At 36.8% G+C, this 24,717-nt stretch overlaps 4 protein-coding genes across 4 annotated transcripts; 2 read left to right on the top strand and 2 right to left on the bottom strand.

Moving 5' to 3' along the window:
* LOC141613558 (putative F-box/LRR-repeat protein 9) lies at window positions 1-1,786 on the top strand. The gene is made up of 2 exons (XM_074432295.1): window positions 1-494; window positions 849-1,786. Exons 1-2 carry the CDS (start codon window positions 97-99, stop codon window positions 1,429-1,431), a joined length of 981 nt encoding a protein of 326 aa, XP_074288396.1. The 5' UTR covers window positions 1-96; the 3' UTR covers window positions 1,432-1,786.
* A 4,458-nt stretch (window positions 1,787-6,244) lies between these two features.
* LOC141613554 (putative F-box/LRR-repeat protein 9) lies at window positions 6,245-9,518 on the top strand. The gene is made up of 2 exons (XM_074432290.1): window positions 6,245-6,822; window positions 8,392-9,518. The coding sequence occupies exons 1-2, from the start codon at window positions 6,335-6,337 to the stop codon at window positions 9,023-9,025; spliced, it is 1,122 nt and encodes a 373-aa protein (XP_074288391.1). The 5' UTR covers window positions 6,245-6,334; the 3' UTR covers window positions 9,026-9,518.
* Window positions 9,519-20,418: 10,900 nt separating this feature from the next.
* LOC141613119 (uncharacterized) lies at window positions 20,419-21,444 on the bottom strand. The gene is made up of 3 exons (XM_074431856.1): window positions 21,407-21,444; window positions 20,955-21,363; window positions 20,419-20,853 (listed from the first exon to the last, which is right to left on the bottom strand). The coding sequence occupies exons 1-3, from the start codon at window positions 21,442-21,444 to the stop codon at window positions 20,419-20,421; spliced, it is 882 nt and encodes a 293-aa protein (XP_074287957.1).
* LOC141613118 (uncharacterized) lies at window positions 21,441-23,771 on the bottom strand. Its single transcript, XM_074431854.1, has 3 exons — window positions 23,342-23,771; window positions 21,821-23,050; window positions 21,441-21,715 (listed from the first exon to the last, which is right to left on the bottom strand). Exons 1-3 carry the CDS (start codon window positions 23,769-23,771, stop codon window positions 21,441-21,443), a joined length of 1,935 nt encoding a protein of 644 aa, XP_074287955.1.
* Between the last annotated feature and the right edge of the window lie 946 nt (window positions 23,772-24,717).

Raw genomic sequence — 24,717 nt, 5'->3', positions numbered from 1 at the left:
AAAGTCCAAAACTGACACTTCTTCTCTTGTACTTAAAACCTCAATATCCCTGACTAACCGAGTAACCGCCTAAACCTCGACAACCCTCATCCGACAATGTCGTCAATTTCAAACCCCAATTCATCATCAATCAATCAACCAAACAGCAAGAAACACAAAACCGATTTAATTACTCATCAAACCAACAAAACCCAATTCCCAAATTGGTTACAATTACTAGAAGACATATGGATCGTAATTTTTTCAAAATTGACGACAATTGAAATAATTGAGAACGTCCAGAAAGTTTGTATGTTGTTTCGCAAAATATGTAAACAACCCTCCGTATTTAAAACTATTGATATGAGCCTTCCTCACGGTCAAAGTACTAATAATGTGCCTTATAATCTCCATTTTATGACTCGGTACGCGGTCGATTGTAGTGCCGGTGGTTTGGCTGATATCTATATGGAGTATCTCTGTGACGACGATATCTTTATGTATATCATTGACAGGTATACATTTAATCTAATCTTTTTTTTTATTTGATTTTGGTTTACCGCCTCCATTTTCGTTTGTTTTTATGTTCGAATTTGTACTCGAACTTATTATTTAGTTACTATTTGGCTGCGTTATATTTGACCCCTTTTAAACTTGATTTTTTTACCGGCAATCTGACATCATTAGTTACTCCACGTCCCTCCCATCCAGACCAACAAGTAACATAGATCCACTCTTTCCATCCAAACCAAAAATAACATGGACCCACTTTTCTGAGGAAAAAAGTGGGTCCATGTTACATGTTACCTTTGGTCTGGCTGGATGGGAGGAAGGATTGTGCATTCTGTTTTAATATATGGTTGTAACAGATGCAGGAATCTCAAACATCTGCGCCTTGGGCACGAGGTATATGTGTCTGATGAAAAACTGATTGAAGCAGTTTATAAACTGCCAATGCTCGAGGAAATCCAGGTTAAAATCAATTCTTTCTCAGATGAGACAGTTGAAGCAATCGGCCATGCTTGTCCCTCACTGATATCATTCAGCTTAAATGGTGACGGATCTAAAAAAGCAGATTATGTATACAATGGGGAAGCTCTAGCCATTTCTAAAAGCATGCCTAAACTACGCCATCTTCAACTAATTGGGAACGGCATGGACAATGTAGGCTTGAAAGCAATCCTAGATGGATGTCCTCATCTTGAATTCCTAGATATGCGTGCCTGTTCCTACATCAATTTATCAGGGGATTTGGGTAAAAGAATTGAAGCCAATAAGCGCCTTATATGCCTTTATGATTCCGCTGCCAAATATAACCGTGGTACCTGTTCTGATGAAGATGACTATGAAGATGGCAGCTATTCTGATTACCCTGATTACTGCTCGTGTTTCTCTGGTTCTGATGATGACGGTTTTGACGAGGCTGCATATATTGATTATTATACCCTTTGACAGTTTGACAATTTACTTTACTGGTGATGGTTTATCCTGGTTATGAATCCTCTGCCTGAATTTTCGGCTTTTACATGACATGATGAATATGTGATTGTGTTTCGACTTTGCTGTATTTACATTGTGTTTCCACCGTATTCTCGGGGTTATACGCGAAATTGAATGTTATTAATGTTTCATTTTCATCCTTGTTACAAATTGTCTAGTAGACTCTCATCCCTGAGAAGTCACCGAGTTTTTGCTACCTCCAGAGTCCAGCCAGTATACCGATCTGAGTTCTGAAGATGTAATGTGTTTCGAAACGTTCTCTACTCTAGACATTTATCAATTCATTATCATAGAAGAAATCAAAAGGTCAGGAACTTAAATTGCTCCATCAAATAAGGTCCAATCGACTTTTTTTGGTGGAAGTTTATGAGTCACCCTAGTAAATTGTAAATAGAGACATAAAAGTTAAAACCGATAGTATGTGCAATCAGTGACATTTTCGTAATTTAAAGCACCACTCAATAAGTTTTACTCACGATTCAATTTAGTTAAACACACAGTTTACAAGTTCTGAGCTCAATATAAATATAAATCATAGTTCAAAAAAACTAGAGCAGAGTACTAAACTCAATAAATATAACTTGTAGCTTAACAAAATTGAAGGACGGCTCCATAAAATTCAACCGAAACTGAATATAACTAAGTCGCAGCTCAATACATTAATAAAGTTACATCACAGCTCAATATATACTCGCTTCACACTGCTTTCGGATGGTTGAGTTCAATGTATTTTGGATGAGCTATTGTAGATCAATCAAACATCAGTGTGTACCGGACTACCAGTCGTTTCAGTTTATAACAGTTTAGGACTATTTTGCATACGGGTTATTTCTAAATCTTACTATTTTGGTTGCATCATTAGGATTAGTTAAGTATTGATTAGGCTCTAAAAAGTTCGAATCAGCAACTGACTTTTATATCGTATTTTACTTCGAGTCTCTTGAATCTTGATGTCAGATTCTTTTGGTTGGACTTAGAGCTGGTCATCAGAACATGCTGACCTAGACCCAGTCCGTCTTAGCCCGTCATTTTATGCAATTTGGCCTGACCCGGTCGTGACCTACCCTTGCCCCGGGCCTGGCCCGGGTCCTGAAATTCCAGCCCGGCCCCGGCCGGCTTTGGCCCGCCATTTTAGCAAAATAGTAAGAAATAAAAATAAATTATATTTTTCTCTCTCTCAAAAAACTCTCTCTAAAAAAACCCTAGCCTCCATCATACTATACAGGGGGCTCCCATCGATTATCAATTGATCGATGGTAAGCCCCAAAATTGTTTCAAATTTCAATCAATAGTATGCATATATATCTTCTATTCAATAAAAGTCTCCCTTTTGGTGAGAATTATTTTTCCTTCCCTTATTTCGGGGTTTTTCCATTTATTCGTGGGGTTAGTTTCATCAGTAATATAGTCAAGAGTAGTTTGTTGATGGTTTGCAGCGTGTTCTTTCAAAGGGTAAAAATAATTTGTCAACGATCTTTGGAACCAGTCAGAGGTAAATTTTATCTCATAAATCAAACGAAGGATCCCCTCAAAAGCTACATGAAGATAGCAATAATAGGACGAGCCGAATTGTCAGATGCTGTTTTGAGATCCCTAGTTTATAAGAAAATTATTTTTCTTTGGTTTCCATTAGATTTGTTTTCGATTATAATTATTCTTTGTAAGTGCCGTATGACGTTCTATTAGTGAATTGTTCTTTTCTCTCAAAAAAAATAAATAAATTGGTTAGGCCCGTCAGCCCGGCCCGGCCTTGGCCCGTCAGCCCGGCCCGGCCTTGGCCCGTCACGGGCCTAGTCCGGGACAAGCATATCCCAGCCCGGCCCGGCTTGACCAAGCCCGCCCCTCCCCCTGCCCAGGGTCTTACCAGGAGAGCCTGGCCCGCCCCCTGGCCAGCCCGACCCGGCCCTAGGCCGGCCGGGGTACAGGTCTAGTTGGACTATTTGAAAAGGATTGTTTTGTCAAATCTAACTAATCGAAAGAATAGAATATTACATATATTATACCAAATTTTTTTTACCAATTTAGCACAATCTTTTTTTTTGTTATCACATATTCACATCATGAAACCAAGGGACTTCAATGTAATTAAAGAAAGTTATACAAATTAATTATACTATATAGTTTTAAATCACTTGCACCATGTGATGGACCCGATTAAGGGATCTCAATGCAAATATTATATAATTTGGGTTAAAATTAAATTATATAGAAGCTTGTTAATTTTCCTAAACAATTGTAAGAGACTAAAACATGGTCAACTTCCTTAAAATAAAATAATTAATTAATATGGTCAATTTCCTTAAAATAAAATAAAATAAATAATTAAGATGGTCAATTCCAAGGAGACTAAAAGAAAGAAGATGTTTGGTAATTTTCCTAAATATTTATAGAGACTATAAGATGGTCAATTTCCTTAAAATAAAATAATTAGTTAATATAAACATGCAGACTTATGGTATTAATTATTATCATCATAAAATTATATATTAAATTTAAAATTTATGCAATTTTATTAAACTTTATAGTTTATTAGATGTATAGAGATGTTTATTATTTAACATACAAAAATATAATATAAGTAGGTTATACATAATTGAAGTTAGATTCCATAATATATAATATTGCATAATTCTTTCGATTTGATTTAATGTGATAAGTCCAAATTATATACATTTTTACCTCTTATTTTAGCTCCATTTTGTATGACATTATGCACTAACCTTAGTGATTTTGAGTTAATATTATATTTCTAGTTGCATTTGCATATTCTATCATATTTTGTAGGTACTTAAAAATTAAGGAGCTTAATTCCACATATTTGCAAGCACTAGGATACAAAGCTAAGTTGAAGAGAAGAATGGACCAACAATGAAATAAAGCATCGACTTACATGAGCAAAAGTGTTGGACTAATGTGAGAAAATGGAAATAAAATGCAAATGAAAGTCAAAACCCAAATTGCAAAGTCCACAAAAATGTTATAAGATGCTTGTCATAGGATGCTCATGGGATGCCAAAAGAGTCTTAATCCGGAGATTAAAGGAGGCATTAACAACAAACTTTGGATTCCACAAAGACTTTAATCAAGCATTAAATGGAAAATACCAGGGTAATGCTAACCCCGATTGGGGTTGGGTGTCTCCGATCGGGGACGTGTGTTTTTGGCTTGTTTACGTTACACACTCAAATCCTATAAATAGGGGACTCGTCACAAGGCTTTTGGACACCATTCGCATACACAATTATTTCTCATAATTCTCTCTAAGTTTAGTAGTTAGATTAGTTTAGTTATTAGCTTAGCTTAGTTTAGATTTACTTTATGTTATAAACATTTCAATACAATTTCCATTCAAGTTATATTCCAAAGTTTCATTTCAAGTTATTTCATTACAAGCATTGTTCTTCCATTTCTAGTTCATTTCCATATTGCAAGGTAATTTCTATTTATATTTCCATTATGCTTATCATTTTAATTATCATTAGTGTAGTTTACATTTTTCATCATGTTTGAGTAGTTACATTTGTCTAAGGAGTAAGGGAAACCATGCATGACTAAGTAAATTGTAAATGTTAAAATGAGGCTAAGTTAAATTGATAAATTGTCTCTATCACATGTTTGCATCGTCACGTTTAATTAATCTATGTTTAAAGGCCTTATTCATTGATTAAGTTTGTTCATTTATTCTAAAAGTCGAGAGGCACGGAATTGAATTAGACTAAGCATGTGTAGTAGGATGACCTAGTCATGGACGAGAGTTTCTCTAGGACCCCGTCTATGGTTGACACTAATATCGTAAGGTGGGTGTCTTTAAGCCTAAACATTATCGTAAAATCAACTTCCTAACTTGACATGAGCATTTACATAATTAACATGTGTGACCCGACCTCCCTAGACATTTTCTTTATTATTGTTTTATTATCACATCAAATCAAACCAATCAATCAACTGTTAACCTACCGAGATAAAAGTTCAATCCATAACAACTAATTAACAACTCCCGTCTCTCTGTGGTTCGATCCCTACGTACTACATTCATTTGTTTTGTTAGGGTATAAATATTATCTTTGCATAGGTGTGCGATAGCCTATCATAATGCATATATGTAATATATTTATATAAATATATAATCCTCTTAAAATTACATGCCTAAGTAGTAAAAGTAATTTCGTCAATAAAGAAAAGAAAAGAGCTGTAATAACATTGGATATAGTTATATGATAGTAATCACTCATATGAATGGTAAAAGTAACAATATTATCAGCGAGATTAGTGAAAGTGGTAGAAACAATGAGAGTAGTGAAATAATCAATATTAATGCGGCAATAGTGAAAGTAACAATAATTACGGCGGGAGAAGTGAAATTATCAATATTAATGCGGCAGTAGTGACAGTATCAATAATTACGGCGGGAGTAGTGAAAGTAACAACGATTACGGGTAATGAGTGAAATGTTATTGCCATTGTTTCATTAATAAGAGTAAAATATTAATAGCGGGAGTAGTGAGTTTGACTCAAAATTTATTTCATTGTAATTGTAAGATATATCATAAAAAAAATATATTAATGATAAATTTATGGGTTGTGCAACTTTAGTAATTTTATTTAATGAAAAAAAAATCTAATAGTAAGTAAATGTAACCCGAACGAAGCTAGACATCAATACTAGTTATATAATATACGTATATTAAACCAAACAGTCCGTTATTCTCATGTAAGGTCGTTTTACACTGACATTGTGTAAAATCGATCCTAATACTAGATTTGTACTCCTGCCACGTTACTTAAACCCACGACCTCAGAACCTAAACAAAAACTGACGCTTCATCTACATTTTTTTTTTTGGTGCGAACACTTCATGTACTTAAAACCTCTACATCTAACATCCCTCGGTAACTTCGTAACTTCCACAACTTCCACTCCGACAATGGCTTCAATTCCAAACCCTAATTCATCATCATCAACCAATCAACCCAAAAACAAGAAACAAAGAACCGATTTAATAACTCATCAAACCAACAAAACCCAATTCCCAAATTGGTTAGAACTACTTGAAGACATATGGGTCCTAATCTTTTCAAAATTGTTGACAATTGACTTAATTGAGAATGTCCAAAAAGTGTGTATGTTGTTTCGCAGAATATGCAAACAACCTGCTACGTTTAGAACCATAAATATGACCGTTCCTAAGCGTCATTATGTTAATTTGCTGTGGAGTCTCAATAATTTGACTCGTTACGCTATCAATTCGAGTGCTGGTGGTTTGATTGATGTCTATTTGGAGTATCGATCTGGTTATAAATATCATGATATCCCGCATAGGACCTTGACGTACATCACTGAAAGGTATGCTATATTCTCTTACTGCATTGTGTAATCGTGTTGATAGGTTACTTTCTTCGTCTCAATCATTTGTTTACGTTTTCTTCTTTATTTTTTGTGAGACCTATTTTAATAGGTAAATAAATGATTTGCGATGGAGAAAGATGTTTTAGTTTATAATACTCGTAAATGATTGGGATTGGGCCCTCTATTTCGTTGAATTGCTTACGTTTTTTTTAAATCCAACTGGGTACAGTCATTAAATCAACCAACAAGCCGATCCGCTACCTCAAGGCACCTTGCCAATCCAAATAGTTTTTCCAACACAGCCAGTAAAACATGCGCAAGAGCATGAGTTGCACGTATATCAATGTTCATTTTTCTCGTCATATTTTTAGTTACATAAGATCTCACGTGATTATCTTTTATGTTATTTGCGGTATTGTAGAGTTCTATTGAAGATTCTTCTAACTTATTTAGAGCATCTCCAATGGTAAGCTAGTTGGTACTAGCTTACCTTTGCCACATCATTTTTTTGAGCTACAACATTTTCAAGCTACAATTTACTCCAATGGTGAAGCCAATATACTACTAGCTTGATTAGACTCATTTGTCATATACTCTTACTTATTTATTCAATTTTTAATTTCTAAACATAAAATTAAAATTAAATAAATGAGACCACTATTTTCCTATTGACTATGTTTTTCTTGTGGGTCCATTTAAGCAAGTAGCTTCATAGAGCTACGAGCTCAAAATTATTTGAGCAAAGCTAATCTACATGGACAACTCCAATGGTTGAGCTATTAGCTTGCAATTTCTTAAAATTGCAAGCAAGTCCTTTTTGCCAACCATTGGAGATGCTCTAAATAATGTCTAAAAAGCAAACGTAAGGAATTCAATGGAATTAGGAAGTAATGGTATTTGTTGTTTATATGTTGTTTGTGAATTGACGCATATCCGATAAGGCTGAGTAAAATATCCGGATATTCGATTTGATTTAATATCCTACCGCATTTGATTGGCCTGGGGTTTTTGATATCCAATCCTTTGTTTAAAAAAGCGAGCCTCGGATGCGTGTATGGCCGCTTGGATAAGGCATTGAGGTAACACCTAAAATGCCTCGGTGCATATTAGGTGCCTCTTTTAGATGAGTCGCATCTTTTCGATGAGTCTCACTTAACTAGACTCGCCAGTATGCACTCTCCATATCTTTTTCATGAGGATCTTTAACTACCTATGCCATTTCTATTCCCCTTTATTCATGTTAGACAACATCAAATTTGTTACCGGATACCTCTTCCTTGCGCTTTGCGCCGCTCCACACTAAGATCCAATCTGCATCGGATTTGAAACTTGGATATCTAATTTGATTTTTGGAGATTTGGATTGAATATAGATATTAGTTTCAAAAACAGAGTATCTAATTTGATCCGACTGATCCACATTCGCTTTTTCTCGTGCTGGTCTTCAGGTTTTCGATTGTAGCTGGTGGCAATTTTTTTATTGGATTTATGGACTAAACATTCAGCCCTATATTTTGTGCATCCTGTCTTTTAATACATCTTTGTATTTCTGAAAACATTTTAACAGATGCAAGAATCTTAAACATCTGCGTCTCGGCTATGTGTATAATTTATCATTGACTGCTGAAAGACTGATCGAAGCAGTGAAAAAACTCCCTATGCTGGAGGAAATCCAGATGATACATTGTTCGTTCTCACATAAGACAGTTGAAGCTATCGGCCATGCTTGCCCTTCATTGACATCATTTGGCTTAAATGGTGTCTGTTGTAAGTTACCAGATAACACGTCCAATGACGAAGATTACTGGAGTAATGACGAAGATTACATGAGTAATGACAAATACATATGCAATGACGAAGCTCTAGCCATTTCTAAAAGCATGCCTAAACTACGCCATGTTCAACTAATTGGGAACAGCATGAACAATGAAGGTTTGAAAACAATTCTGGATGGATGCCCTCATCTTAAATCCATGGATTTACGTTCTTGCCTCCACATCGATTTATCAGGAGATTTGGGTAAAAGATTAGCGAACATGCACCTTCTATACCCTAACGATTCCACTGCCGACTATGGTCATTCGTCCTATTATATTCCAGATCCCGACCATATTGATTACTCTATGTGCTACTCAGGTTTGTCTGATTCTGATGATGACAGGGTGTCCCTTGATGTGCTTATTGATTATTATTCACTTTGATGATCACTTTACATTGGTCGTGGTTATGAATCTTCTAACGATTTTTTTTGGCTAAATGAGGTTCTTTGACAAATTAATTGGTGTTTTGGTGTTGATTTCAAACTATTTGGAGCCAATGGATCCATGTCATCAATTATATTTTTTTTAACTGAATTTTCAACTTTTACATGATCATGATGAATATGTGATCATCTTAGTCGTACTGATAGCGACACTGGAGCTTTTGTTTGAACTTGATGTATTTACATTGTGTTTTGCCGTATCTCTTTAAGGTTATTTGCTCGTATGTTGAGTAGTATCTAATGCTCCATAGTAAATCAATATTACCGTTTCATTTTCAGTCCTCTTGCAATAATTTGTCTAGTAGCCTCATGGTTGAGGAGTGAATAACTTATGTAACTTTTGGTAGTTGTACAGCCGCTCTGTGGATTTCTGTTCTACAAATGTAACATGTTTTGGAACCATCTTTAGATATCGATTTTATGATCTAAAAGTCTGGCAATTTCCTTCCATTTTTCTTTTACCAATTTGATAGTTTGACCGAACATTATTGATACCAATAAGCGAAAAAGCTCCATCTGCCGCGCACTACGTTCAGTTGGGAATTACGATAGGTGCGAGTAGCGGTTTGATGGTGATAAGCGAGTATGAGACTACGAGTATTAGCCTTTGCATTGTGGATGAAGAGCATGAGTGTATTTTTTAGGGTTATTTAATGGAAATATTCGTCCTTCTCAAAATAATCCATACTTCAAATTAACTAGGAATATAAACAACTAGTGTACCCCTTGCCGCTAAATGAAACATGTGGAAGGACTACCTGTTCTATCGGTTACCTTAGGTTAATATTTTTTTTTTGTTGTGATTTTATTCACGAATGCTAGTGGCGTGTCTATTCCGTTTATTAGCTTCGGTATGGTATTCCAAGCCTACGTGGACACAATTTTAACAAATAAGTTTATTTACGACCCAAAACGATAAATATTTTATTTTTCAACATTATTTTAAAAAAAACATTCTTTATTCACTCCAATTTTTCTTTTACCTTCAATATTACCTCCTTTAATATCCTCCCTTCTACATTAAATCTCTCAAGGTCATTGTTTATCCTTGATCAATAATCTCCAAGACGCCATTTAATTTCGCCCTTAATTAATTATACAATGGGTTCGGGTGTGCATTACACGACACACCCACCGACCCACGACTGTACTGGTTCCTGTGCTCTACATGACACCCATGGCTTCTTTGTGTTTTCCATTGAACCCTCGTGGCTGCTTACTCAATGGCGCATACTAATCCTGCTGCGTTAATGGAGGAAAATCCCAGAACAACCCACAACTTGTTATACCATTTCCCCCCCAAAATTAAGAAATTTTCCAGAAAATTTGCTACACATAATTTGTCTCCATTTTCACCAACTTTTCAGAAATTTTCTAGCCTTATCATGAATGAGAGGAAATGAACAGAAAAAAATAAGTTTGGTTTTTGTTCCACTTTCACCAACTTTTTATAAGAGAATGAATTCGGTTAATGAATTGCTTGCATAAAGATGAGGAATTACAATGTTTATATACTATAAGGAAGATAGTAGAATTACATAAAAGAAGGAACAAAGAACTACATCATATTCTAAGCCTAAAACTAAGGAAACAAAATGATCACCAAAGATTACAAAAGATAATAATAATATTAACAATAATATTGTGGGATTAGGAGAAGGATCACATATCCTTAATACGCCCCCGCAAGTTGGACAAGCCGGAGGATAGATCAATCTTGGATAGTAAAGAGACAAAACGTGGTCGCGGGAGATGTTTAGTTAGAGCATCTGCTAGTTGATCACTAGTGTGGACATGTTGAATTCGAATGTCATTGTTGCGAACATGTTCACGCACAAAATGAAAGGAGAGAGCAACATGTTTCATACGAGAGTGAAATACCGGATTTTCCGAGTAATGTGTGGTACCTAAATTATCACAATAAATAACAGGAACGGAGGTGCTTGTGAGACGCAATTCAAAAAGAAGAGAACGAAGCCAAATAATTTCAGCTATAACCTCAGCAACTGCTCGAAATTCCGCTTCAGTGGATGAGAGAGCAACGGTTTTTTTTGTTTGCGAGAGACCCATGAAATAGGATTTCGACCAAGATATACAAGAAAGGCCGTTGTTGAAACATATTTTTCCTTGTCACCCCCCAATCAGCATCACAAAAGGTAAAGTTAGGGGTGAGCTAGAGTGCAATTGTAGACCAAGATCACAAGTACCCTTAAGATATCGTAACAGACGTTTCAGTGCGGACCAGTGACACTCTTTAGGATCGTGAAGGAACTGGGCAAGTTTATTCACAGGAAAGGAAATGTCGGGACGGGTACGGGATAGATATTGTAGTGACCCAAGAATAGCACGATATTCAGAATGATTTGCAAGGGTAGGGCCATCGGAATAGGTGAGAGAAGGATACGGGTTTAGTGAGGTGGGTGTCGGTTTACAGTCGGTGAGATTGTAGCGTGTGAGAAGGTCAGTGATGTATTTAGTTTGGGTGAGTAGGAGTCCAGTTTTATTGGGTGTGACCTCAATTCCGTGGAAGTACGATGGTGGGCCGACATCTTTTAAGGAGAAGCGATGATGGATATGTTGAAGAAAGGCCGTGAGATGAGTTGCAGAGAAACCTGTGACGATTATGTCATCAACATAAACAAGAAGGTAGAGAGAATGAGAGGTGCGGGTGAGATAAAAGAGAGATGGGTCAGAGATGGAGTTGATGAAACCGTAGGATAGAAGATAGGAGCGGAGTTCATTGAACCACGCACGAGGTGCTTGTTTTAGCCCATATATGGCTTTATGAAGCTTGCAGACATGAGTAGGGAGGGAGGGATTTGAAAAACAAGGAGGTTGAGACATGTAAATAATGTCGGAGAGAGTACTTTGAAGGAAAGCATTGTTTACATCAAGGTGTCAGAGGGGCCAGGAATTAGCTAAGGCGAGAGAAAGATTTTAACGAATTGTAGTGGGTTTGACAACAGGGCTATAAGTAGCGGTGTAGTCAAGAACCGGTCTTTGATGAAAGCCTTTGGCTACGAGACGAGCTTTGTATTTGTCGATGGTATTATCGGGTTTGTACTTGATACGGAAAACCCACTTACAACCTATGGTATTAAAGTTGGGTTGAGAGGGAAGGAGAAACCAGGTATTATTTTTAGTAAGAGCTTTGTATTTATCTTCCATAGCAGCTCGCCAACGTGGATCAAGCAAAGCTTGTTTGACAGTGGAGGGTAGAGTATGAGATGTGGGATTGAGAGTAGCGACTTTGGCATACTTGGGGTTCGGCTTAATAATGTTATTTGTTAGACGAGTGATTACACGAGTAGAGGTTTGAGGATGAGATGCAGGGGTGATAGGAGAGTCGGGAAGATAGGAGGAGTCGGAGGAGTGGGAGTCAGGGGAGCTATATGAAGGACTTGAGTGATATGAGTCAGGAGAAGGAGAAGTGGTGACTGGTGATGCTGGGGACTGAACTGGTGAGGCAGGGGTTGTAGGCGAGACATGGGAGTCAGGTGGAGTAGGCAAGACATGAGAGTCAGGTGGAGTAGGCGTAGGGGTGCGGGATCAGAGGGGGAAGTGGGTAAGATAGTAAGTGAGAAATTGCACCATTGAGAGGGAGAGGGCAGAGAGGAGGAAGCCGTGTTTTGAAGGGAATGATAGGGAAATTTAGTTTCAACGAATTGAACATGACGAGAGGTATAAATTCGATTTGTGGTAGGGTCGAGACAATGATAAGCACATTTGACGAAGAGAAATAGCCAACAAAGACACATGAAATGGAGCGGGGATCAAGTTTATGAGAAGTGTAGGGGCGGAGCCAAGGGTAACATAGGCACCCAAAGCTTCGCAATTTAGTGTAATTGGGTTGAGTTTTAATAATTTGAAATAAGGAGATTCATTATTGAGAGTAGGAGTAGACATTCTATTTATAAGATAGGCAGCGGTAGCTAAGGCGTGAGACCAGTGAGTCGTGGGCAGGTGACCGTGGGAGAGCAGAGCAAGCCCAGTTTCAACGAGGTGCCTGTGACGACGTTCGGCATACCCATTATGCTCGGGAGTGCAAGAAGGGGAAGTAAGGTGTCCTATACCGTGAGTACCAAGAGTTGAGGTGAGTTTGATGTATTCACCCCCATTGTCAGAATAAAGTTGTAAGATGGGGCGATTAAAGTATTTTTCCACGAGGGCTTTAAAGCGAAGAAAAGTAGCGTGAGTGTCGGATTTATGTTTGAGGGGATATAACCATATATATATTTTGTGTAATGATCAACGAAAATAACATAATACTTAAAGGAATCATAAGCTAAAACCGGAGAAGTCCATACATCGGAAAAAATAAGTTGCAAAGGAGCAGTAGAAGATAAAGATGAACTAGAAAAGGGGAGCTTATGGCTCTTATTAATAGCACGTGCAGAACACGACTTGAATAAGGAGTCTTTAAAAGAAAATTTACCAAAATGACTAAGAGTATTGAGAACTTTGGAGGACGGATGACCTAGGCGATGATGCCAAAGCTCAAGGGAGACGGTGGAACTGGAGTAGACCTTCGGTGAGGAGGGTGAACATTCGAATAGACCATTGCGTTTAGTGGCTTGAAGAAGAAGCGTTCCGGTCTGAATGTCCTTGATAAAACAAGCTAAGAAGAAGGTGAGAAGAGAGCGATAACATTATTATCAAAGCAAAGTTTCGGAACTGAAATAATATTACATGATATAGTTGTAACATGAAGAACATCGTTAAATTGTAGAGGAATAGTGGAAGAAGAGTAAGAGAAAGAACCTATATTTTCAATGGGTAAAGAGGAACTATCGCCAATGATAAGATCATTGGCACCATCGTACGAATTGTGTAGAGCAAGGTTGTTGAGGTCAGTGGTAATGTGATGGGTGGCACCGCTATCAAGGAGATAGGTGTCGCGGTTTGACGAGGCACCAGCTGTGCGGCGGTGTGAGCTTGGGGCTGATTGGTGTGGCGTGGCATGGGAGGGAATCGTATGTTGGGGAAGCGACGTTTGAAATCACGACAGATTTCAACAAAATGACCAAGTTTATGACACCATTGGCATCGTCCTTTAAAATTGGTAGTAGGGTAATTGGTGAGATTTTGATTGTAGGAGAGAGGGGCAGACAGTTTGGGTAGGAGACCAGGGGTGTTTTTGGGTGGTGGAAGGCGGCGATAATTGGCAGCATAGTGACTAGAGGCAGGGAGAGAGGGTGAGGGAGGGTCCGGTTTGTAGGTGAGGTCGTGGTATACAAGTTTTTCATGAAAGGCATCAAATGAGATAAGAGTGTCACGGGCACGTACCGCGTCAATTACGGGTTTGTATTAGCGTAATCGACTCCTTCAATTATATGTGCAATGATGTCTTCGGCGTCCATCGGCTTTCCTAAGTGAGCGAGATTATTCGTGGAGGTACGAATGGCTTGCATATACTCGGTGGCAGATTTGTCACCCTTGAAGATAGACTTGAATTCCTTAACTTGCAGAATATAACTCCGAGACGCCTTACCGTATGTGGTACGAAGAGTGGTCCACACAGCATTGGAAATCTTGTCATTGAGAAGAAGAGGTGTTATGGACGGGTTAATTGTGCCTAGTATGGCACCCTTGATAAGGCGATCTTGACGAACCCAAGTGTGTTAAGCCGGGTTCGACCCTTCTTTCTTTTCGGCATTAGTTATGGTTGAAGATGGACATGGGTGAGATCCATCAACGAATTTGAACAAATCGAAACCAATAAGATGATCTTTTATTTGAGTAGTCCAAGAATGATAAATTTGAGGAGTTACTTTGATGCATTGGTTCAAGTTGAGAACGAGGAAGGGAGAAAGTGGTTCATACGGGTTTGGAATTGTGGAACTGGGAGAGGCCATCGAGGAAAAAATTTTGAGGGAGAAATGATCGTAGGCTCAATACCATATAAGAGAATGAATTAGGTTAATGAATTGCTTGCATAAAGATGAGGAATTACAATGTTTATATACTATAAGGAAGATACTAGAATTACATAAAAGAAGGAACAAATAACTACATCATATTCTAAGCCTAAAACTAAGGAAATAAAATGAACACTAAAGATTACAAAAGATAATAATAATAATATTAACAATAATACTGTGAGATAAGCAAAAGGATCACGTATCCTTAATACTTTTGTTCATTCCCATTTTATTAAATAAGAGAGAAAATGGAGAGAAATAAATTTTATTAAATATAGAGCAGTAATACAATTCTTATATCCTCAAAATAATATGTAGGATACACCATACTCCCTTAAACTCCCCCCACTCATCCTCAACTTCTTTTTATTTTTTATTTGTTTTTTCATTTTTTTTAAAACAAAAAATTAATTTCCACATTTAAGAAAGTTACCGCTGTATATTCAGTTTAAGTGTTACATTCATGATATGACACTATTATATTCATCTTAAGTTTAGTGAATATGATAATGTTGTTTAATGAATATGTGCTTTATAATATGATATTCACAACATATATTTGCTCAAACTACACTCCTTTATAGCTGCAAAAAAAAAAAAGACTTTATTTGCTCAAATATATTGCACAATAATCATGAACGTTTTATCCACATCAAAACCGTATAATACAAAATAATTTAAAGAAATGGAAATAATTATGTGATATGATATGAACATGTCAATTACATGACGTGAATATGTAAGGAAAAATAAAATAAGAAAACAAAATATATTAAATATGATCTTAATTTGTATAGGAATAAAAATTATGAATAATGATATCTTTTTTTATTATTTTCTAATTTATTAAATTAAAGATTTATTTATTGTAAGAAAAAACTAAGAAAATAGAGTACCATGCACCATACTCCTGGGTGCATGGTATAATTTACCGCTGTCATATATGCCAAAAATTTGCAACACATAATTAATGAACTTTTAGTAATGAGATTTGGTAGGAAAAATATTATTAAATAAGTTTAAGAGGGAAATGGAGAGAAAGAAATGTAGAGGATCCATTCTCATAACCTACTGCTTTAGGTAAAAATGAGAGCAATTTCATTAGATGGGACGAGGTGCATTAGTTGGTTATATTCTCAGTTAATTTATAATATGAAGTATTTTGAGAAGGTCTCTAATAGTTTAAAATATTCTCATTAAATAACCCTATTTTTATCGGTAAAAGATTCCCTATAGTTGAAAAAAAACTATAAAATGCAAAGTTTTCTTTCATTATGAAAGAAATTATTTTCTTTTCCTTTTGCAACTGTAACCACAATTTCGAGATTTTGTCTATGGATTAGCGGTTACGAATTTACGAGAATCAGAGTATGTAAGATTATAGGAACATGTTGCAGGCTCATTTGGGCTATGAATATTTCCTATACCTACATTGTGTAAAATTGATCCCGTCATACCAACATCATACCTTATAAATAAAAAGTAAAAAAAAAATTAAAATAAATAACTCTTCCATCCAGATTATTTGTTTATCTTTTGTTTTAGCACATAGACTACCCTGTTTTTTTGGACTTAATTTCAGCTCATTTTAGTTTAGTTCAGTTCAGCTTCATTGAGTTTAGTTCAGTTTTGTGACACCCCCATACTCTAAGTGCCTTACCAGGTCCACTTAAGGTATGAGAACGCCACCATCTCGGTTACTCGAGGCAATGATAATCAAATAGATAATAACGAAACGTACTTTAATAATAATAAAGTTTAAGGCGATACAACCAAGTCCGAAACTGATAAAAGAAAATACAAAGGTTCTCAAATGTTAAACCAACTAGCTAAAGAACAATGTTCGACACAACGGAAGACTTCTAAAATAGCTCGTGATGACTCAACCCAGCTATCTCATGCGCATCAACCATACCTGCTCAATAACTGCTCACCACCCCCGAATGGATTACATAAAACAAATACCATAAAGGAACAATATCACAAACAGCTTAAACAACTCAAACAAATCTCCAGTCTCCATCTCCAATCTCCACACAACTGACTACACACTAAAGTGTGTAGCCCTGCCAGAGTACCCATCACAACAAGTACTCCACGCCGCCAGTGGGGGACCGCAGCCGTACCTACCAAATCCCCGCTCATCTCCACCGAGCGATAACCCAAGTTCATTAATGTGCACATCCCTTCTGTGGCGGGTTCCACAGAAGGCGAATCAAGGGCGTGAAGCCACTCCCGCAAGTGACTCCACTCAGCCAGGGACGCGCCCCGAAGATTAGAGACAGATGCAAACCAATCAACAGTATACAACCAACAACCGTCAAAATCAACCAACAATATAATTAACCAATAATCACAACAACAATCACCACACATTATATAGCCAATACTGAGTAGGGAAACCCTACCTGGAATAGCAATCGCCAATATCGTCACAATCAGCTAATCAAAATCGTTCTTCAATGAAATCACTTACTATCAAACATACAATCATACAATCACAATCTAACATCATCAATACTCCCAAAACCCCCAAATTACCCAATTAGGGTTAAACCAAAGTTGACGAATCAACATAAAAACGGTACAAGATCTTACCCACAACGCTACGGACTCAACGACGCAAAGAACACTGAATTCCGACGACTCAAGCCTTGAGATTTGATAACAATGCGAAGAAGGAGAAGTACGTAACTTGTTTTTGTCTTTTATGAAACTTAGAATAGGGTAAAATGAAAAGAAATTGACGAAAGATGCTTTTATATCCTTCTCGCGTTACTATCAAAACCCGGCAAAATAACCCGTAAGACTCACTTACTCGATCGAGTAAGTGACTTACTCGATCGAGTGCCCCTTACTCGATCGAGTGCCTCACCTACTCGATCGAGTACCCATCAGGCAGACTACTGTTTCGTATAAAAACATACTTACTCGACAGAGTAAGTCCTACTCGATAGAGTACCCAAAGACATAGAGAGCCGTAGTATTACAAGTTTATTTCGGCTCTTCTTTTCACAAATTAACTCTTACTTCAGTTCAGTTCAGCTTCAATAAGTTCAGTTTAGTTCAGACAGTTTCAGTCCAAAAGAACAGAGCCTATCGAAAGAGAAGAGAGTCAATTAGCCTTTGTTTGGTAAAAACTAGCTGAAAAGGTGTCTGAAACCTGAAAAGCTAAATAGTTGATAAGGTAACTAAAAATTATACGGAGTAGAAGCTGATAAGGTAACTGATTATATAAAAAATATTTGGCAAACTAACTGAAAATGTAGCTGATTTTTGGTAAAATGCCGTAAAAGGATACAATAATTATTTATTTTTATAGATTGAAGGGTAAAAACTAGAAAATAATTTATTTTAGGTAACTGAAATTTCAAATGCTACTCTAGATAGCATTTTATTTCAGGTAACTTATTTAGCCAAATAAGCTAATTGTTAAACACTTGTATAAAATTCAAGTAGTTAAAATTTTGGTCAAATAAGTTACCTGAATTGTCTTGCCAAAGAAAGCCTTATTATAGACAAGTATAAACAAATTAGGTGCGGATGATCAAATTGCTCATCAAAGATTTTGCTAAAATAGAAAGATAAATAATTGACTTATGCACCCCAAAATAGATTATGACACTGTTTGGTAAACAAGTGAATATTGGCAGAAACAGGTTGAGAAAGCAGAATATGTTTAGCAGATTGTATTACCGGGTTTGACCAAAATATATAATTAGCAGAATTTGTTAATAGTGCTTGGTAATCAGCAGTTTCAGATTAACAGATTGTTTTTTTTTTAGTAAAATGACTAATATGGATATGGAACAATTATTGGTAATTATGGTAACATATTTTCTCAAAGATAAATATGTCAATTTGCATATTCTCCAATTTACTAATTGAATATGCTGGTAAAATAGTAGATTGCACCAAACTTTACTATTCCAATATGCTGCCTACCAAACACCTCAAACAACATAATGATTGGTCAAACATGCTAAAAAGATGGTCTTAATATGCTAAAAGTTCTCAATCTATTGTTTACCAAACGCCTCCTAATGTACACAAATAATCGAGCAGAGTGAGTAATCTACATAGTATAAAAGCTAGGTTTTTTCCTGGTTTCTCATCGGCTCCTGATTTTTAGGGCTTGCAAAAAAATGTTTTTTAGGTAGGACCCCCCATGTTTTCATAACCATTTAATTACCCTGTATCAGATTTCACGTAAATACAATTCAACGTAAATACAATTCATTTCATAAATTGTCAGAGTAGTAAATAAAATTGAAATTTATAGTATAATTCTTTCCTATAAATAATAAAATTAAATTTAAAAATAATAAATTCAGATACCTAAAATTTTTGTAAAAGAAAATAATAACGGAAAGGAAAAACTTGATAAAATTAAATTTGGTTTGTAAGTGTGTTTGTACTTGAACTAGAACTAAACCACTTCGATCCAAAGTTTGAAAACAAATATATCCTTAAAAATTTGTCATTTATATATTTTAAGAAATTAGTTAAATTTTAAAAAAATTAATAATATAAATATATGATAAATAGATAAAAAAAACTTGAGAAATTGAGAAACGAAAAAAAAAAACATAAGAAATCGTATTCGTAAGTACATTGATACTAAGAGAAAATCTATCAAAATCGGGAAAAAAATCACAACAATAATATTTAATGGTTCTGAAAAAAAGGTTGTAGATTATCACTATTTGGGGATAGAAATCATACCAATATCATTTGTATGCATGGGACGTAGTAACAATCGCTAAAATTAGATACGGAAGCATATAAATGAGCATGATTAAATTTGCAATCTCGTGACAATTTAAAAAATCCACAATTGAATATTCGACGTATATGTTATTACGATTGTTACTACGCTAATCACTACCATACGATACAAATTATCCAACAAATGTATAAGTAATATGAACTTTACAAATACTCAAAAATTTCTTGGTAAACTACGTTGGTTGTAATATTCTATGTACGCTTGTTACTATCGCAGTTTAATAGTTTAAGGCCTTGTTTGTTTGTAACCCTCGAGATCGCGACATAAAGGTGTCCATGACTGAAGACCGGTCTTGGAAGATAAATGCTCACTTGAGATAAGGACTGACCCTTGCTTTTGTTTATTGTCATGGCAAAACAAACAACAATGAGAAATTATCTTCTACTGAACCGGACTGGAAATTTACTGGAATCTGAAGGAGTGAGCGTAATGCGGGCAATGTGCACTCTATCGCCTTTATGACTACCAGTCAAAACTGTACAACATATTACGCGTCTCCCTAAATTTGTTACTATTAATCTGGTACCATTGCACAACCCACACGATTGATCAATATTTCTAAGGAGCATAACCATAGCACCGACTTTCATTCTTAATTCATGGTTAGGGAGGCCAGAACATTTAATCTTTTTGTTCAAGAATTGCAGCAGAGTAAAGGTCAGGCTCGCCCATAGTTCTATCATCTCTACTAACCTCATCAGAGCTTAAGTAAATTCTCTCTTGCTCATGGATAAGAGATAACACATAATCATTTACATCTTCAACTATTTCGTGAGTGGGTGCAAGAATTGCCCTTTCTTGAAGATAATTTGGGTCCCATAACCAGTTTTGAAGATTAGGATAAGTGATATCTACTAAGGAGGCAATGGGATCAGTCACGTGTTGAATAAGTAAATCGTCGGGGAACTCTATGTCAACCTCGGCATCACCATCATTTGGATCCCTGACCAACCCATCTCCAATTTTCAAAATCCACTCCGAGGATTTCCTTATCTCATCTACATTAGTGTCTTCACTTCCGGCTTGTAAGCGCATATTTTTAGTTAATGTAAGCACCTGAAATTTAAGACATACACATATCTTAAAACAGTGAAAGAAAATATAAATTAATTGAATAGCGTTTTAGTACCCTTTTGGAAACTAAGTTTTGAACATACCTTACATGAACTCCACAAATACGACGAACAAAGAGAAGCATGCACAACATCAGCTCTGCTCCCTTTGGAAACAACTGGTAATGTTTGGCGAAAATCGCCACCAAAAACTACCACTTTCCCGCCAAATGGTAGTGTTGCATTACACGCATCTACAACACGCATGCTGTCTTCCAAACTTCTATCAACAGCCTCGAAACCATGTTTATGAGTCATCGGCGCTTCGTCCCATATAATGAGCTTCGCTCTGATCAGCAATTCCGCTAAATCACTACCAGGTTTAATTCTGGGGCAAGTGGAGTTCTCGGTGAGATTGAATGGAATGCCAAATCTCGCGTGCGCTGTTCTACCATCAGGTATCAACGTTGCTTCAATTTCGCTAGATGCAACAGGCAAAACAATTTCACCCTTGCTTCAGAGGGCAGCACATAAAGTTCGCCAGATGAATGTTTTACCAGTCCCCCCATAGCCATACACAAAAAACACCTCTCATTGATCAGATGAAATAGCTTCCATAATTTCATTATAGACCGTCGTCTGGTCATCAGTCGTTGAAGATAGTTGAGACGCGTGTTCTGCCTGCAACGATTCTTTGTCATAAGACAACTCATCCATAACCATCGTTTTCGCGTGATGTGTTGTTGACGATGTATCGGGTAGGGGCATCCCTTCAAATCTTGCTAAACTACTCCCATTTAATTGGAGTGATGCTTCTATGTCGATCAAAGCATAATTTTTCAATTCCTCATCAGTTAGTTCTAAAACTATGATGATGTTTGCAGTGTCATCATTACGTATTGATAATTATTATATGTGCAAAGAATATAAATTAGATGAACTAAATACAAAGCAATATATTAAAGTAGTACCTCGGTTTTGAAGAATATTACGTTGCATGTGAAGGATATCATCCGCTAGAAGACTCCATGTTGCCTCCCAGACTCTATTTGGCATGGACAACGTCCCAGATAAGAATAAAGTCGCAAAAAGGTTTCTAAGATAAAATCCAGAGGCCCATTCGCTTGCTTGCTCTATCGCATCAATGTACTCTTTGTCGTCACCGATCAAGCCATATACATAACACGCTTCCCTATAAGTGTCATATAGAGTGCCGTTCACCCTTCTTATGTCCTCGTAACTTTTGGGTCCCTTTATATGGTTCAACATGGTTCTCATGAAATATAATTCACCGCAAGTCGGTGGCACATGTTGCAACCTGCCTATCTTAAAATTCTGTTTTCTAAGGGTCCACTCTCGCTGATCTTTATTCCACACAAATTTAGTCGGGAATTGACAGTACAATAAGTCCTTCGCTATCTGCAATTCTTCCTCTTCACTACTGTTAATTTTTATCCAAGATAGAAACTTTGACACTCCCACCGATGATTTCTCTAAGACCTCGTCAATAGGATCTTCATCATGAAACACAACGCTCTGTTCGCCAGGAAGGTGAAACTGCAGCCTTTCGACTGCGGGAGTCCTGTAGTGAATGTCAAACGCGAATATCCTCCAAGCAGCCTCACATGCTGAAAGGTACCTACAATCGTAGTATCGTTTAATCTCATCCACCTGTTCAGGAAATTGGTCATTGCGGCGTCGATAAGAGGACTGCATTGTCACTCGATCAGATCCCTTTTTTATATACTTGAAAAGATACTTGATCGCTTTTGACTGGTTACACCACTCCACATTGATATGTGCACGATATTTCAGCAATAAGTACGGGTTATATGGCACGGCATATCCACTGTCAAGTGCCACTTTGTCCTTATATATTTTTGGTCCCGTTTTACTTCTCTTATAAACAGGATAACCGTCTTCGCCGATAGTTGTTCTTTCGGTACACTTTTTGGGAAAATGTTTTGAGCATGTAGACCCAACCATACACAGTGATCGTGGTTTGGCAGTTCCACACGGTCCGTGAATCATGTGTGTGAAAACGACAGCATGTAACACAGAATTCTCAACCGGATCGGGGATCTCATCTAAAATGACTTTATTGAGATCCGCAGCTTTAGGGAACTTGTCTTCTCGATGTAAGAACAAAAGGATATGAGCATGTGGAAGACCACGCTTCCGAAATTCAATAGTATATACAACTGTGATAGAATTACGCAAACATATTAGATTATATATTACAGCTTGAGAAAATATGTCCAAATATTAAACCTGACAGATGAAAGACTGCGCACCTACTCTAATCCTACCAAAGATATGACGCTCTTTTAAATCAATCATCAACTATTCGAGCTTAATCTTGAATACGCGAGACAAAATATCAGGACGATCCTTGGGTTTAAGTCCCCTATTACTAACAAACCGGGTGATTTCCGGCCACTTAGGATTGCATGTAAACGTGATAAATAGACCAGGTTAACCGAACCACCTACAAATGGTCATAGTATCAAGGTAGTTTACTCTCATATATGGGCCACTTCCCACCAAAGAAGAAGGAACAATAAGACGACTACCGGCGGAAGACGGCTCAACGTCCCCTCGTTCAACAGCTCTTCTAAGATTATTGTAATTGTCCACGTGAAGAAGATCTTGGTTGTAGCGTATAAACTTTAGTCTATGAGATTCCACCGATGCAAATTCGTCAACTAAAAACTGGTGATAGGCTTTACCGGATTGTAACAGAGTTGGAAATTCAACTGACAGTGGTCTATCCTGAATACGGAATGCATACCACTCTCTAAGTGTTAATTTATCATGCGGATTTTCAGAATTGCTATTTCGAAGAGAATTTTCAGAGTGAGAAATTCCCAATCGGTAACCGTCTTCCCCGCACGGAAATAATAAAGGATACTTGAGGGCCATGAATAATGGGTGTAACTCAGATATACGTTGTAAACTTCCGCATCACTTTTGTACAATAATATCTCGTTTATCCATATTTGGACCTAAACCACCCTCGATCAATGCTGCTACCTCTGAAACCGTTGGACGATTATACGTTCTCCCATCTCTGTCTCTTCTACAGATGAGTGTGATACTCACGTCGACGTTTTCATCGGAAGACAATATGTCCCTAACCATCCTAAATGTCTTTGCAATAGGATTATGTGAGTCGACCATCTTTTGCAGCAATTCAATCAGCTCATCGCTCTGTCCCTCCGGAGTATCGTGGCTACATTCATAGGTAATTAATTATAAGTTGTGTTTATTTATATTGGGTAACTAAATACCAAAAGATCGATCTTTACAAATAATGCTTTAAACTAATATTCTAACGTATTTGTCTTGTATATGACATACCTGATTGCTTTTTTCCGATTTTCAACTTCTTCTTCTGTGTCATATATGTATAACTGACAAAATTTAGGCGTTGCTCCGGTTGACGGCAATAAACTTCCTATTCGGTGAATATTTTGGCCTCCCATCCTGAATGTGTAGGGACCTCGACCTTGATTGACGGAATGATCAATCTTCCCACCCATGGATGTGAAAGAGAACATCCCGTTATAAGCCCGGACATTCTCAATAAAATGCTTACTAAATGGATGTTGTCTACTTAGTAGAGACTTTAGGAGTTGAGGCGGTTCTTTTAACCATGGAAGCTTAACTTTGCCATCAGAGCAACACAATGAGAACTTTGGGCATCGAGTACCCTTTTTTTTTTCCCTTTCTTGAAACCACATTTGCGCTCTACATTTTGTGCACTCGTATTCTGGGTCACCAATATCCCAATATCCTTCGAGTACTAAAACATTAAATGTCACAACAATATAGAAAAGTTAAATAGTTTGATTTATATAGCTATTTA

The sequence above is a fragment of the Silene latifolia genome, chromosome 11 (assembly GCF_048544455.1).
Source record: "Silene latifolia isolate original U9 population chromosome 11, ASM4854445v1, whole genome shotgun sequence".
Classification (NCBI taxonomy): Eukaryota; Viridiplantae; Streptophyta; class Magnoliopsida; order Caryophyllales; family Caryophyllaceae; genus Silene; species Silene latifolia.
The sequence above is the reverse complement of the archived record's forward strand: the minus strand, read 5'-3'. Positions and strand labels throughout refer to the sequence as shown.